The following is a 12,302-nucleotide window of genomic DNA, read 5'->3' as shown; positions in this document are numbered from 1 at the left end:
GAAAAAGTTTATTTTTTGATTTTTAAAATTATTAGCCCATAATTTTAACTGTAGGTATGTATTTCTGTTACCTAGATTAAGGTGACAACGCACATATGAACTCAGAAACCTAATTTAAAGGCGGATCAGCAGCTCCGGTACATCGACTCGGCTACGGCAAGGCGACGCCGCACTTACAGCTCGCCAATCGCATACAGCTAAGTGTGGACCAAGAAACTTATACAGAGACGTAAACGCGGGGACGACGAGACATTGGCGCGGGAAAAGCAAGTTGACCACGCACCGCACCAAGGTCCGTGAGTTTCTCCGGAGACGGGGCGGTTACGCTACGATTCCGATAGGCGATAAGTGTGCGTTACATTGAGTTTTATAAGTACAAAGGATACTGGATGCTCGAGTTGATACGGTGACGATTCCTTTCCGAGTTGATATGTGTGCTACGACCTTTAGCCACCCAAAAAATTGCTTAAAATACAAACATTTTTCTGAAAACTAACCTGTGCCAGGTTTATTTTCGATTATCTGAACTAATTGTCTAGCTGCTTCTTTGACAGACATGAACTTAGGATCCATATACTGACGCACCTTCTTTGTCAATGATTCTTCTGTTGGCTCCTTTACTTTAATATCTAAAATAGAAAATAACCACTCATTTTGTTACATGCAACAAGTGGCTAATTCTGTCAAGTACACACTCTCTAAATTAAACTGAAACAATTAACTCTAGTGCTATCTCCACAGGGAGCATTATGAAGGGATACAGGGAAGCTATATATTTAGAGATTGTGTACAACAGAATAAGTTACAATATCTACATAAACTTAATTTAGTATACAATAAACTTATTCTTGAAGTTATATTAATATAGTCTGTTATTGGAGCATTTGAGAACTTTGACCAGATTTCGATATTTTTTTGATTTTAATTTTAAAAAGAGCTTTGAAGCAAGTTTAAGCACTATACACTTTTATCCAATGAGAAGGATGCTGTGACTTGTGAGTCCAGCAGTAGCAAGCACTAATACAATATCATGCTTCAAGATGGTAAGATATTCATGATCCACTAAATTTATAAGGCTTTCTAAACTAATATCACTAGCGATAGTTTTAACTATATTATATTGTAATAGAAGACAGCGCCATCTATTAACATTATAATGAAGTTATGTTGAAAGTACTGAATGATGCCCAAACGAAATAATTCGTTTCTTCATAATATTTTGTTATTCTTCAGGTACAGAAAGTATATCTGAAATTATGCACAAGTTTCAGTTACTAATTGTAGCCGTTTTTAACCCCCGACCCAAAAAGAGGGGTGTTATAAGTTTGACGTGTGTATCTGTGTATCTGTGTGTCTGTGTGTCTGTGTATCTGTGTGTCTGTGTATCTGTGTATCTGTCTGTGGCATCGTAGCGCCTAAACGAATGAACGGATTTTAATTTACTTTTTTTTGTTTGAAAGGTGGCTTGATCGAGAGTGTTCTTAGCTATAATCCAAAAAAATAGGTTCAGCCGTTTAAAAGTTATCAGCTATTTTCAAGTTTTCTTGTAGAAAAGAAGGTTAGATAACCCTTAGGTTCATAATATTCAAGTGTCAATTGACAAATGTCAAGCTGTCAAGATGGACGTTGCCTAGATATACATAATTATTTATTTGAAAATGATTTGTCGGGGGTATTGAAAATTTTTAATTTATACTTGTTGACACATAACTTCGAATCTCTATTTTGAAAGCCCTCCATTTCATCAAAAAATTAATAGATAATTTTAAAAAATATTTTTTTGTACTCGTTCAAAATAGACTTTTAAAAGATAAGTCGCAAGCCTATGTAATGCAAGAAAAAATATTTTACTTCGCATTCACTTCTATGAGAGCCCCTGAAATAATTTTTTTTTTAATTTTTTATGCAACATTCAGCTGAAGGCCATCAGTTTACTAAAGATGTAATAACATTAGCACATTGTAAAACAGATTTAGATGTGTTTTTTGACAGCTAAGTCTTGTTTGTAGTAATGGCTGTATTGAGACATGTTAACCCTTTTTTGAGTAACGTAAACCGCATTGTGGTCAAAACTGAGCGCCACACATACTAACAATGTGTACACAATGTGTATGTCGCACAAACATAGCCAAACAGTTTTCGTGAAACAGAACATCTGTACCTAAAAGACAAAGAGTATGCAAGTTTCTGGAGTGATTCCCCACAATTTTCTCAAAGAAACTGTCAGGTTTCCAAGTGTCTGTCCAGTAGGGAATGGAAACAGTTTCACCAAAGTTGTACAGCTGCAAGCCACAACAACTTACAGCATTCATTATTGATGCATTGTGAACAATCTGAAATTCAAAACAAATTATAATTATTTCAACATCATCATCTCAAATCTTAACCCACCCTCGTTCCACCCATCTCTTAGAATGAGAAGGGTTTAGGTCATAATCCACCCACCCACCCACTGGCCAAATCAAATTAGCAAATTTCACACACCTTTGACATTTTTTGAACTATCAGGTGTGCAGGTTTCCTCCCAATGTTTACTTTCACAGCTAATTATGATATTTTTACTTACTTAAAACACTATAATCTTATAATTAATTCTAAAGTAAAACAGGAAATTCCATGATTGAACCTCAGGGCTCCTGAATAGCAAGCCAAATTCAACCACTAGGCTATCACTGCTTCAATATTTATTTATGGAAATGATTTCTTACTTGCGAGGCAATAGGAATAAATAGGTTTAAAGTTGTTTTATAGCAATTGACTGAGATAGAGTGGTATTAAATTAATTCCATTTTACTTGTGTTTTAACTCCAAAGTCTTTCGCACGAAGTAACATATCAGTATGTGTTGTTGCTCCTAGGGGATCTCCCACTACTAAAAGAGCTATATCTTTCTCCTTGGCCTCTTTTAGGATTTCATCTATGTTATTTTCACATAGCTCTCTATCTGCCATAATCAATTGCCTCCCATAGAAATTTTCCTGTAATATTGTTAATAAAAAAAAATTAAACACATTTTCAAATCTTTTGTTTTATGTATTTTAATTAGTATTAATGCCATAATTAAAACTTACCAAAGCATCTTTTCCGACAGTCAATATAGAAGTATAACCTTCTAATAAAACTTTATCACATTTTTTTACTATTTCTAACCCTTGTACAGTTATGTCTTTGGCGTCGCCTAAACCAAGGCCTACTAAATAAAACATAATACGAATAAGATTCTTACTCTAAAGACTGAATAATATTTGAAAAAGCCTATGGATATTTTATTGAAAAATCCTACAAAAGTACAAAAAATAAAAATGTAAACATTTCAATGTCAATAATATGTCAAGAATCAAGATCACAGACATCAACAACAGAACATGTCAAGACTCAAGATTCAAGATTTTTGTTTCTGGTCGGTGATCCACAGTCTTCCCCTCCCCACAGACCAGCTGTGCAGACCAGCAACTTCTGCCTAGAGTAAATCCTATGATCCTTGATGACAAAGTAATCACTAGAATGATTCATTCTTATTTTATTCATAGTCCTAGTCATAAAATAAGGCCTAGTCATAAAATACTCTTTGGTATTAGGGTACATCCAGCCAGGGTAAATTCATGGGGTAAATTCATTCTACGGGAAATTCCATTTTTCATCCATCCTACTCTATGGATAGAACCACGATCAGTACACGAGAGTACCTACTTTTTACATACTGGGAACCACCACGATAGAACGCAGGGCTAAAGAGTATGTAACATGAACGTATTATACCTATCTCTATGGTATGTAAATGTAATATCACTACGTTCACCACAGAGCCGTATAAAGCCAAAGACGTGCTACCTAAACATTAGCTTTAGGTAGCATGTCTCTGTATAAAGCAAGTTGGAAAAAAAGAATTGTGTTTGGACTTCGTCTGTGGTGGCGTTTGCTGGCGCGCGTGTTGTGACTTTTTGGAGTGTTTTTTTGTTAGAAGTGGCCGGTTTTTGTGTTTGTTCTGTTGGTGTTTATTGGTGGTGGAACTGACTGGGAAGAAGGGGGCGCCGCGTGTATGTCGGCGGCAGCGTTGCCAGAATGTTACTTTTGTAACATTTTACGTTCCTTTTGACCCCCTCATGTTTCCTCCATGTTACACGACTCAAAATGTTACATTACGTTACTTTTAGGACTTCATAAAAATATTCAAATTTTTCCCAGCAAATCAAAAATAATCGTGAAACGGAACCCATCCAAAACAGTTTTCGTTTGTCGTAATTGGCCCATTTGTTAGTTTATTTCACTTTCTCTAAGTTATTGGTCTAAGTTCACTTTGTTTTGTAATTATTCTGTGATTAAGTTTTGTTTGTTTTTCTCTGTGACTCAACTTTTTTTTTTTTCTCTCGTCTGGCTTAACAAAGATTAGCCAATGTCTAGTTTATAGTTATTTGTAACAAGTTAGATAGGTAAACTATACAAGTATGGAGCTCGTCTGTGCCGGCGCTCGCCGACATACGCACGGCACCCCCTGAGCGCTTAGAGCGCTTTCCAGTCAGTTTTAACAAAAAAAACACTCCAAAAAGGCAGAGCACGCCCGCCAGCTAACACCGACACAGACAAAGTCGACTCAACTTTGTTTTGGATAATAAAGTTATTCGTTGCGGGGTAGTGATATTGTAGTTAGGTATCTAAGTACAAAAAAAAATTGTATCTTTATTTCGTCAAAATTCGAAAGTGATTGGTTTGTTCGTTATCCTTATCGACTGTGTATATGTGTTGCTAACACTACTTGCTTGGTAAGTAAATGTTGTATACAATTTAGTTTTAAGTAAATAAGTAAGTAGTTAACTAATTAGGGAATCAGTAATGCAAAAACAGAGTCATAGTATTTGCAACTGAAAGCAGTTCGTTTTTGTATTGACTGTCATCTTATTATTAAGTCACATTAGTTTCCAGAAGTTCATTTAGCTATTTACTACTTAGTTATTGTTGTAGGTAACTTCGGTTTTCTTTACACTTACAGGAATGAGAGCGAGCTGAGTAGATACCGGCCGGCGTAACCTAAAATTTGAATTTTGCTATCGAATCTATCGATCTCTTTGCTGAGACCAAGGTAAGTAGTTAGGTACCTACCTAGTATTGTTCAGTTAACAAAACGAATTTGAAATTCCCGCGTAATTTTCTTCACTGCGTACCTAAAAAAACGCACTAGGTAGGTATACCTAGTGCGTTTTTTTTTATACTCTCGTCTGGCTTTACAAAGATTAGCCAATGTCAAGTTTGTAGATATTTTCAAGTTAGGGAAACTATATAAGTAAGGACTTCGTCTGTGCCGGCACTCGCCGATATACGCACGGCGCCCCTTTAGAGCGCTTCCCAGTTAGTTCCAGCATGGTTCTAGCACCAAAAACGCCAGTGAAACACAAAAACCAGCCACTTTTAACAAAAAAAAACGCTCCAAAAAGGCACCACACGCGCGCCATCAAACGCTACACAGACAAAGTCCACCTAGTGCGTAGCCTCTCAAACTCAAACAGTCCTGTGTTGCCAGATCGCCCGATATAAGACGATTTTAATCTTTTTAACCCCCGATCCAAAAAGAGGGGTGTTATAAGTTTGACGTGTGTATCTGTGTATCTGTCTATGGCATCGTAGCTCTCAAACTAATGAACCGATTTTAATTTAGTTTTTTTGTTTGTAAGGTGGCTTGATGGAGAGTGTTCTTAGCTATAATCAAAGAAAATCGGTTCAGCCGACTTAACTCGGCTCGAGATCGGTTAACTTTCAAAGAAGTTATCAGCTCTTTTCTAGTTAATGTAACCTTCACTCGTTGGGGTGATATAAATTTTTAATTTACACTTGTATTATAAATTGATTAACAAAATAAGTTATAGCTATTCAAAGACATTTCTAAATCCGTTGGTATATTATTATTTTATATATTGATTTGTTTTTCTTTTTCAGGATCGGCAGTCAATTTATTCAATCAATAATTATTATTACGATTCTTTTTAAGCTTAACTAATGGGACAAGAAAACTGTTTAAATTTTTGTATAATAAAGTGCCATATTAACCTGTGTACCTTATTACTTTTATTTTCCACGAAAAATAAGCAAATGTTACTTTTCTCGTGAAAATGTTACATTTTGAGATGTCTCGTGTTACAATTGACTATCTGCCACTGGCAACACTGGTCGGCGGGCGCTGGCACAGACGAAGTCCATACTTAGACGTATAGTTTCCTAACTTGTAAATAACTACAAACTTGACATTGGCTAATCAGTGTAAAGCCAGACGAGAGAAAAATAAAAAAAAAGAATTGTCTTTTCAGTTTCACACTTTTCAGTTTTTTTTTTGTTTTAAATGTCAATAATAAAATGGATATTTAATATATCTTGTTCCCGATAATACAACAAAATAAGTAATTGATGATAAGAATGATAATAAGATAGAAAAACGTTATGATTATTGGCTAATGTTATTCACAATAGTGTAGTAAAAAATTTTTTAAAAATGATCTCGAGAAAAGGGCAGAAAGCTATCAACGAAGGGGTTGTGGGTAAATATGTAAAAAAAGATACACCGCCGGATTTGCCGAGTAAGTTCGTACATACGTTGAAATCATAAAATGTTCGTTGTAATATAGGCACTGCAACAATGATAGTTATTACAACAATGAACCAATAAATGTGTGACATTTCAGTAATAAATGTTTGGACGACTGGAAACAACAGAAGGCCACGTAGTCAGCCTTTTGGCTCAAGTGATGGAGCCACTCAAAGCATGGAGAATAAGTTCGGCAAAGCACAAACTATGAGTGGACATGCTGGAAAGTACACACCAAGTGAATCTGTACCTAACTTGGCCCACAGGTAGGCAGAATATAGGCTTGACTAATCTGATAGTTACTACATTGAGATAGGACTAAAATTTACTCTATCTTCTTCTAGTAACTTTTGCTATATAAATATTATTTTATTTTTAGGTTTGCAAACTTGTCTACTGGCAGTGAAATAGCTAGTACATCGAGCAATTTTAATTCTCAGTTTCATTTGGATGCTAATTTGGTAAAAAAATTAAGCAATATATTATTGAATGAATTAGTTTTAGCTATCATCTAATATTAAACAATTATTTCAGGCTTCACATTCAACATTGAATGAAATTGATGATTCATTTAGTAGACAAACAAGTCATAGATACTACAGACAAACACAACCAGAGGATCCTATTTATCAAAATCAACAACAGGTAAAAAAAAATTGTATTTGTATAAGTGATGATGACTGCGACTTCGTCGATTATAAAATATGCTGTGAAAGATCTTTGATTTTCGGAAGCCCATGACGTAAAATAGCCTCTATGCATCCCCAGAATGCAGGCTATCTCTGTACCAAATTTCATCAAAAGACAAAACTTTTTAAAAGCTAGCAGATGACAGACAGACACACTTTCACATTTACAATATTAGTATGGACCAGTTGACCCACCTCAGCTTCGCATGGGGAGTCTACCTATTCTATAGTCAAAGTACGGATATGAATGTGTTTTATCTATTAGAATCTACCTACTTATAAATATTCCAAGTGAAATGTTCTACATACAATGAAACTCATATTGAGTCGCACTGAGAAAAAGCACATACTAATTTTTGTTTTTATGGGAATCAAAGCTGTTACAAATAGGGAAGAAATGAAAATGTATTGTATGTTATATGCTATGTATTTTGGTTAGGAGTCTACTTCTTAATTATACTGATCATGATTGATTTGCTGTTACCCGTTGAGGAGTTCCATCCTCTATTTCTGAAACTGTTCATCAAATCTTCACCAAACTTATATGGTACCAACCGGAAAGTACAATTCAACAGTTTGATGGTTCAAATTTGATGGTCAAAAAAATTGATCTTGTATCCTGAAGAACTTTTTTGGGATAAAAACTACCCTATGTGTTAATTTTTGATAATATGATGTATTTAAAAAATTTTAATAACATTGTTTCAATAATGAACTAACTTTATGTTTATAGGTGCAGCAACAGAAGCAACAGCAGTATAGTTCTCGGGAGGCGAGCATGCCTCGGATATCTTCCAACTTGAGCCTGACCCCTAGACTCCATCCCCCATCTCCACACTCTATCAGACTGCATTGTACTGAATGTAAGATATAGTTTACCATTAATTAGCTTTAACTCACGAATTTGTCTGCGTAATTTACTCTTACGTAGGTACAGCGTACTTAGGGTTAATGCAGCTATCTACCAGTGAAATAATTTCCATAATTGAACCTTTGGTTTCGGAGATTACTCCCTACATAACAAACTCACAACCGAAGAAATATCTCTTGCTCTGTGTAAAAACTTATTATCGTCATAATATAGGTCTTATTCCTGACTAATAAAAATTACTGAAAAATGTGTTCTTCACATAGCTTTTTACACATTTTTCATACACATAGTGTGTAAATTATTCGTAAGGACCTCATAATATGTTTGTACAGTTTTTACTTTAAATCATTTTTTATAATTGGTATATATTTTCATGCAAAATATTGTATATTATGTATATTTCAGCATTTACAACAGCCAGCCAGTCTTCCCCAATATACTCAAATTACGTGAATACACCTGCACTCCCATACCATAACAAAACGCATGGGGGCAACATAATATCATCTAGTCAAGGTATTTAAAACAATAATTTTTGTTTTGTCATTGTGTATTTTTTTTTACACGGATTTTAAAAAAAAATTAAAAGTTGAATGTTTTTTTTAATTGAAAGTTAAAGCTAGTGCCTTGATAGTTGTAACTAGAATAGAAATTTAGCTATTGACGGTACCTTGCGGTTTGGTCAGGGTCGGGCGCATGCGAGAAGCCGCTGCCGCCGGTCTGGTCGATGGACCGCATCTGGATCATGTAATTGTTTTGAACAAACACAGTTTGATCAATCTATGATGGATCGCGATGTTTGGTGTTTAGGAATTTCGCTGTTGACGGTAGCTTGTGGTTTGGTCAGGGTCGGACGAGTGCGAGCTGCCGCTGCCGCCGGGCTGGTCGGCGGACCGCACGCTGCGCGGGCGCCGCTACTACATGGACCACAACACGCAGACCACGCACTGGACACACCCGCTGGAGAGCGTGCCGCGCCCATGGCACCGCGTCTCCACTCCCCACCATGGCGTTTATTACTTCAAGTAAGTATGGCACTTACTTCATAATCACAGAATCATTATACACAAGGAACAATAAGCTTAATTTGCTATGGTCCATTTTGGGCTACCATAATGACATTTTTTGAATTTGCCTTGCTTTTTCAGTCTTTACTTTTGTTTATCTCTCTTTTTGCAATAGCTAACTAACTATAATTTTTTTACAGTGAAATCACACATCAGACCACATACGCACATCCATGTCTGGTAGGAGGCTGTTACTTGGTCAGCCCACTTGTACCGACTTTGGTTCCTCCTTACCTGTTAGAAGAAATACCACATTGGCTCATTGTTTATTCTAAAGGTAAGTTTAAAAACTCTCTGAATGAAAATTTTATCTCTCAAAAGATTGTGTGAATGTCTTATGAGAGATGCCCGTGACTTTGTGTGGTTTTAAGTTTTTAAAAGTCCTTTGCTTTTTAATTTCTGGGATAAAAGGAGCCTGTGTTTGTCTGGGCTATCTCTATCTCTCACATGGGAACTCTTTTATTTTCCAGAACAAAAAGTAGCCTTTATCTGTCCCGGGATGTAATCTATCTCTTTATCAAACTTCGTCATAAAAAGCTAGCAGTTAGACAGATATACTAACCCATTTATAACATTAGTGTGACATCAAAACAGGAAAGTAAAATTTTTAGAACATGCAATTATTATTATGAAGAATTCATTTTTATGAATGTTTTACAGCTGATCAAGAACTAGACCACAAGCTACAATGGAACATGTTCCGCCTCAGTGAACTTGATTGTTACTCTGACATGTTGACACGCCTCTACAAGCAAGAGCTGCAACTCATTGTGATGAAGTATGAGCAATATAGGTAAATTATCTTTCCTTTTGTTTTTTTTTTTTTGTCAACCAATTCTTTGTTCAGAAATTTATTAAGGATAAATATAAGACTTTTTTATTTTTATTTATTTATTTTATCTTTCCTTTTTTATGCAGTTTTAATATACGGTCTGATCTATTAGGAATTCAAAGAAACAAGCCATTTTCATTTACTAAGGATGCCCTTCTTATGAGCTTCTTCATACAAACGTTTAACATTGATAAATCTATTTTTTGTTGTCTTAGACATAAAACTAAGCAAGATATCGATGTAGCTCTATATTATCTTTGTAAAATAACAATAAATAAATAGTAAAATTATATTTATTTTTATAGTTATGCCACTTGAAAAATTTCTATTCTATGGCAAATTTCGAAGCAACTTTATGCGTAAATAAACTGTATAAGAAACTAAACAAGTGTAAATTAAAAATTTATAACACCCCCGACAAGTGAAGGTTACAGTAACTAGAAAAAAGCTGATAACTTTCAAACGGCTGAACCAATTTTCTTGGATGATAGCTAAGAACACTCTCGATCAAGCCACCTTTCAAACAAAAAAAACTAAATTAAAATCGGTTCATTCGTTTAGGCGCTACGATGCCACAGACAGATACACAGATACACACGTCAAACTTATAACACCCCTCTTTTTGGGTTGGGGGTTAAAAATTAAAAATTGACAGTGTCATGTCCACACAACTGTATATTTTCAAATGACTTTAGTTGGTGCAAAAAATGTGTTTGTTCTCTTGCCAAGAATAGGTGTGATTCGAAACTAATCCAAACGTCGAAAGTTGGTTAATAAAACTATTATACAAAGTTATAATGGTGTTTTTTATTTTCAGGTCTGCTCTTTTACAAGAACTTGAGAGACGGCGGCATAACAAGTCATGTCACACACATTCAAATTATTAGGTTAACATAGTGATGCCTTATTGAGCTGTGATCTATTAATTAAGTTATTGTACATAAGGAATTTACACATAGGTGTTAATTTTCCTCATAATTTAAAGTGCCTTAAATTATATGAGCATCTGCTGAACAAAAGCAGGCTCGCCCACAATAACAGATATTTTATGCTTAATGCAGATAAGTTTAATTTACCGTTTAGAGGCACAACTCCAAAAAACGCAAAATTTAAAGTAGGCTATTTTATTAGATTTATAACTTGCCTTAAACCATTTCATTAGCCTAAAATCATTAGTTGCACTTTGGCATTAGGCAATATTATGCAAGGGCATTCATTCTGCATACTGTTTTACACCTTCTGGCATTTTGCGTTTCTGGTGTTGTGTGTCTAAATCAACTTTACAGCATAATCATACACCTCACATTATGTAATATAATATTTTACTGACATTGACAATTCTAATTCTTTATTATTTTGTGCATAAATAATTATTATGAACAAGTTTGAACTGAATTATGGATGTTTTTATTTTTGTTATATCAATTTTATGCTGTTAAAGTTATTGTAGTTGATGTATTTAAAATGCTTCCACACCATGTATCTTTTAAACAATGAAATTGATACAAAAATGTTTGACGTCCATGTCTCTAAAAAAACTACATGTTGTAGTTATGCTTAGCATATAAATAATTTGTTTTATTATAATCCTCTACTATTTATCTTAAAATAAACTATTCACTAAGTCCTTCATCTTTAGTTTCATTTTCCTTATTTCTTACTTCTTCTCCATCAACAATTTCATATTCATCTACCTTAGTGAACCCGGATATCCTTACAACTTTGGCATTTTTAATTCCTAATGTATTGGCCCATGCTCGTGCTGTAACAGTAGGTATGTAATAATTTCTTGCAGCAAAGGGATCTATAATAAACACTAAAGATAAAGGGTGAGTAATGAATTTATACCTGGCGACATAGAATGTTCTTCATCAGATTTTAAACCATAATAATGTGCCCAATCCGCTTTTCCTTGGTACATACTATATGCCAATATTCCAAAAGCATTCCATGCCAAAATTGCGTACGCTATGCTTAATCGTCGTTTCCACAAAACCGCAACATCAGGTGGAATTGGTTTAGTTCTACGTCGTATGTATTTATGCCACCATCTATATATCATTTTGTGAAATTAAAGTAAATCTAAATTATATAATTTTGTTGTTTACACTTTACCAAAACATAACCTAAAAGTCGGAACTCGGAAGTTGTTTTTTTTTTTTTTTAATTTATTTTACGGCCCTGGATAACAGTCCTTTAAGGCCTTTCACTCGGAAGTTGTGAACCATAGGAACCATAGATAAAAAACGTCACCATGAAAGTATGAACCAATG

The 12,302-nt window shown here is 34.7% G+C and overlaps 3 protein-coding genes and 1 long non-coding RNA gene across 4 annotated transcripts in view; 2 read left to right on the top strand and 2 right to left on the bottom strand.

Moving 5' to 3' along the window:
- Positions 1 to 3,315, bottom strand: part of LOC123874896 (diphthine methyl ester synthase) — a 4,342-nt gene extending 1,027 nt beyond the window's left edge. Inside the window, exons 1-4 of the mRNA XM_045920455.1 lie at positions 3,071 to 3,315; positions 2,795 to 2,977; positions 2,162 to 2,333; positions 498 to 629 (exon numbers count right to left, since the gene is read on the bottom strand). Coding sequence (XP_045776411.1) covers positions 498 to 629; positions 2,162 to 2,333; positions 2,795 to 2,977; positions 3,071 to 3,205 — 622 coding nt within the window. The 5' untranslated portion in view covers positions 3,206 to 3,315. The remainder of the gene's footprint in view (positions 1 to 497; positions 630 to 2,161; positions 2,334 to 2,794; positions 2,978 to 3,070) is intronic.
- LOC123874893 (scaffold protein salvador) overlaps positions 1 to 11,661 on the top strand; it is a 21,184-nt gene extending 9,523 nt beyond the window's left edge. Inside the window, exons 2-11 of the mRNA XM_045920452.1 lie at positions 6,401 to 6,562; positions 6,668 to 6,836; positions 6,950 to 7,031; positions 7,105 to 7,215; positions 7,993 to 8,122; positions 8,536 to 8,646; positions 8,978 to 9,155; positions 9,338 to 9,474; positions 9,858 to 9,990; positions 10,847 to 11,661. Of these exons, the coding sequence (XP_045776408.1) occupies positions 6,478 to 6,562; positions 6,668 to 6,836; positions 6,950 to 7,031; positions 7,105 to 7,215; positions 7,993 to 8,122; positions 8,536 to 8,646; positions 8,978 to 9,155; positions 9,338 to 9,474; positions 9,858 to 9,990; positions 10,847 to 10,916 (1,206 nt within the window). The 5' untranslated portion in view covers positions 6,401 to 6,477 and the 3' untranslated portion in view covers positions 10,917 to 11,661. The remainder of the gene's footprint in view (positions 1 to 6,400; positions 6,563 to 6,667; positions 6,837 to 6,949; positions 7,032 to 7,104; positions 7,216 to 7,992; positions 8,123 to 8,535; positions 8,647 to 8,977; positions 9,156 to 9,337; positions 9,475 to 9,857; positions 9,991 to 10,846) is intronic.
- The window catches only part of LOC123874902, a 12,827-nt gene extending 525 nt beyond the window's left edge, over positions 1 to 12,302 (top strand). Inside the window, exons 2-3 of the long non-coding RNA XR_006798030.1 lie at positions 4,324 to 4,327; positions 12,291 to 12,302. This is a non-coding gene — a long non-coding RNA (uncharacterized LOC123874902). The remainder of the gene's footprint in view (positions 1 to 4,323; positions 4,328 to 12,290) is intronic.
- On the bottom strand, positions 10,818 to 12,191 carry LOC123874900. Its single transcript, XM_045920459.1, has 2 exons — positions 11,878 to 12,191; positions 10,818 to 11,791 (listed from the first exon to the last, which is right to left on the bottom strand). The coding sequence occupies exons 1-2, from the start codon at positions 12,089 to 12,091 to the stop codon at positions 11,643 to 11,645; spliced, it is 363 nt and encodes a 120-aa protein (XP_045776415.1). The 5' UTR covers positions 12,092 to 12,191; the 3' UTR covers positions 10,818 to 11,642.

The sequence above is a fragment of the Maniola jurtina genome, chromosome 19 (genome assembly GCF_905333055.1).
Source record: "Maniola jurtina chromosome 19, ilManJurt1.1, whole genome shotgun sequence".
Lineage (NCBI taxonomy): Eukaryota > Metazoa > Arthropoda > Insecta > Lepidoptera > Nymphalidae > Maniola > Maniola jurtina.
This window is presented reverse-complemented; position numbering and strand designations above follow the sequence as displayed.

What these genes read in the sequence shown, in the direction of transcription:
- LOC123874900 (XM_045920459.1), bottom strand. Translation starts at nt 12,091, where the DNA reads ATGATATATAGATGGTGGCATAAATACATACGACGTAGAACTAAACCA. An exon ending in AGAACATTCTATGTCGCCAG is followed by an intron (nt 11,792 to 11,877) that starts GTATAAATTCAT and finishes CTACTGTTACAG; the next exon opens with CACGAGCATGGGCCAATACA.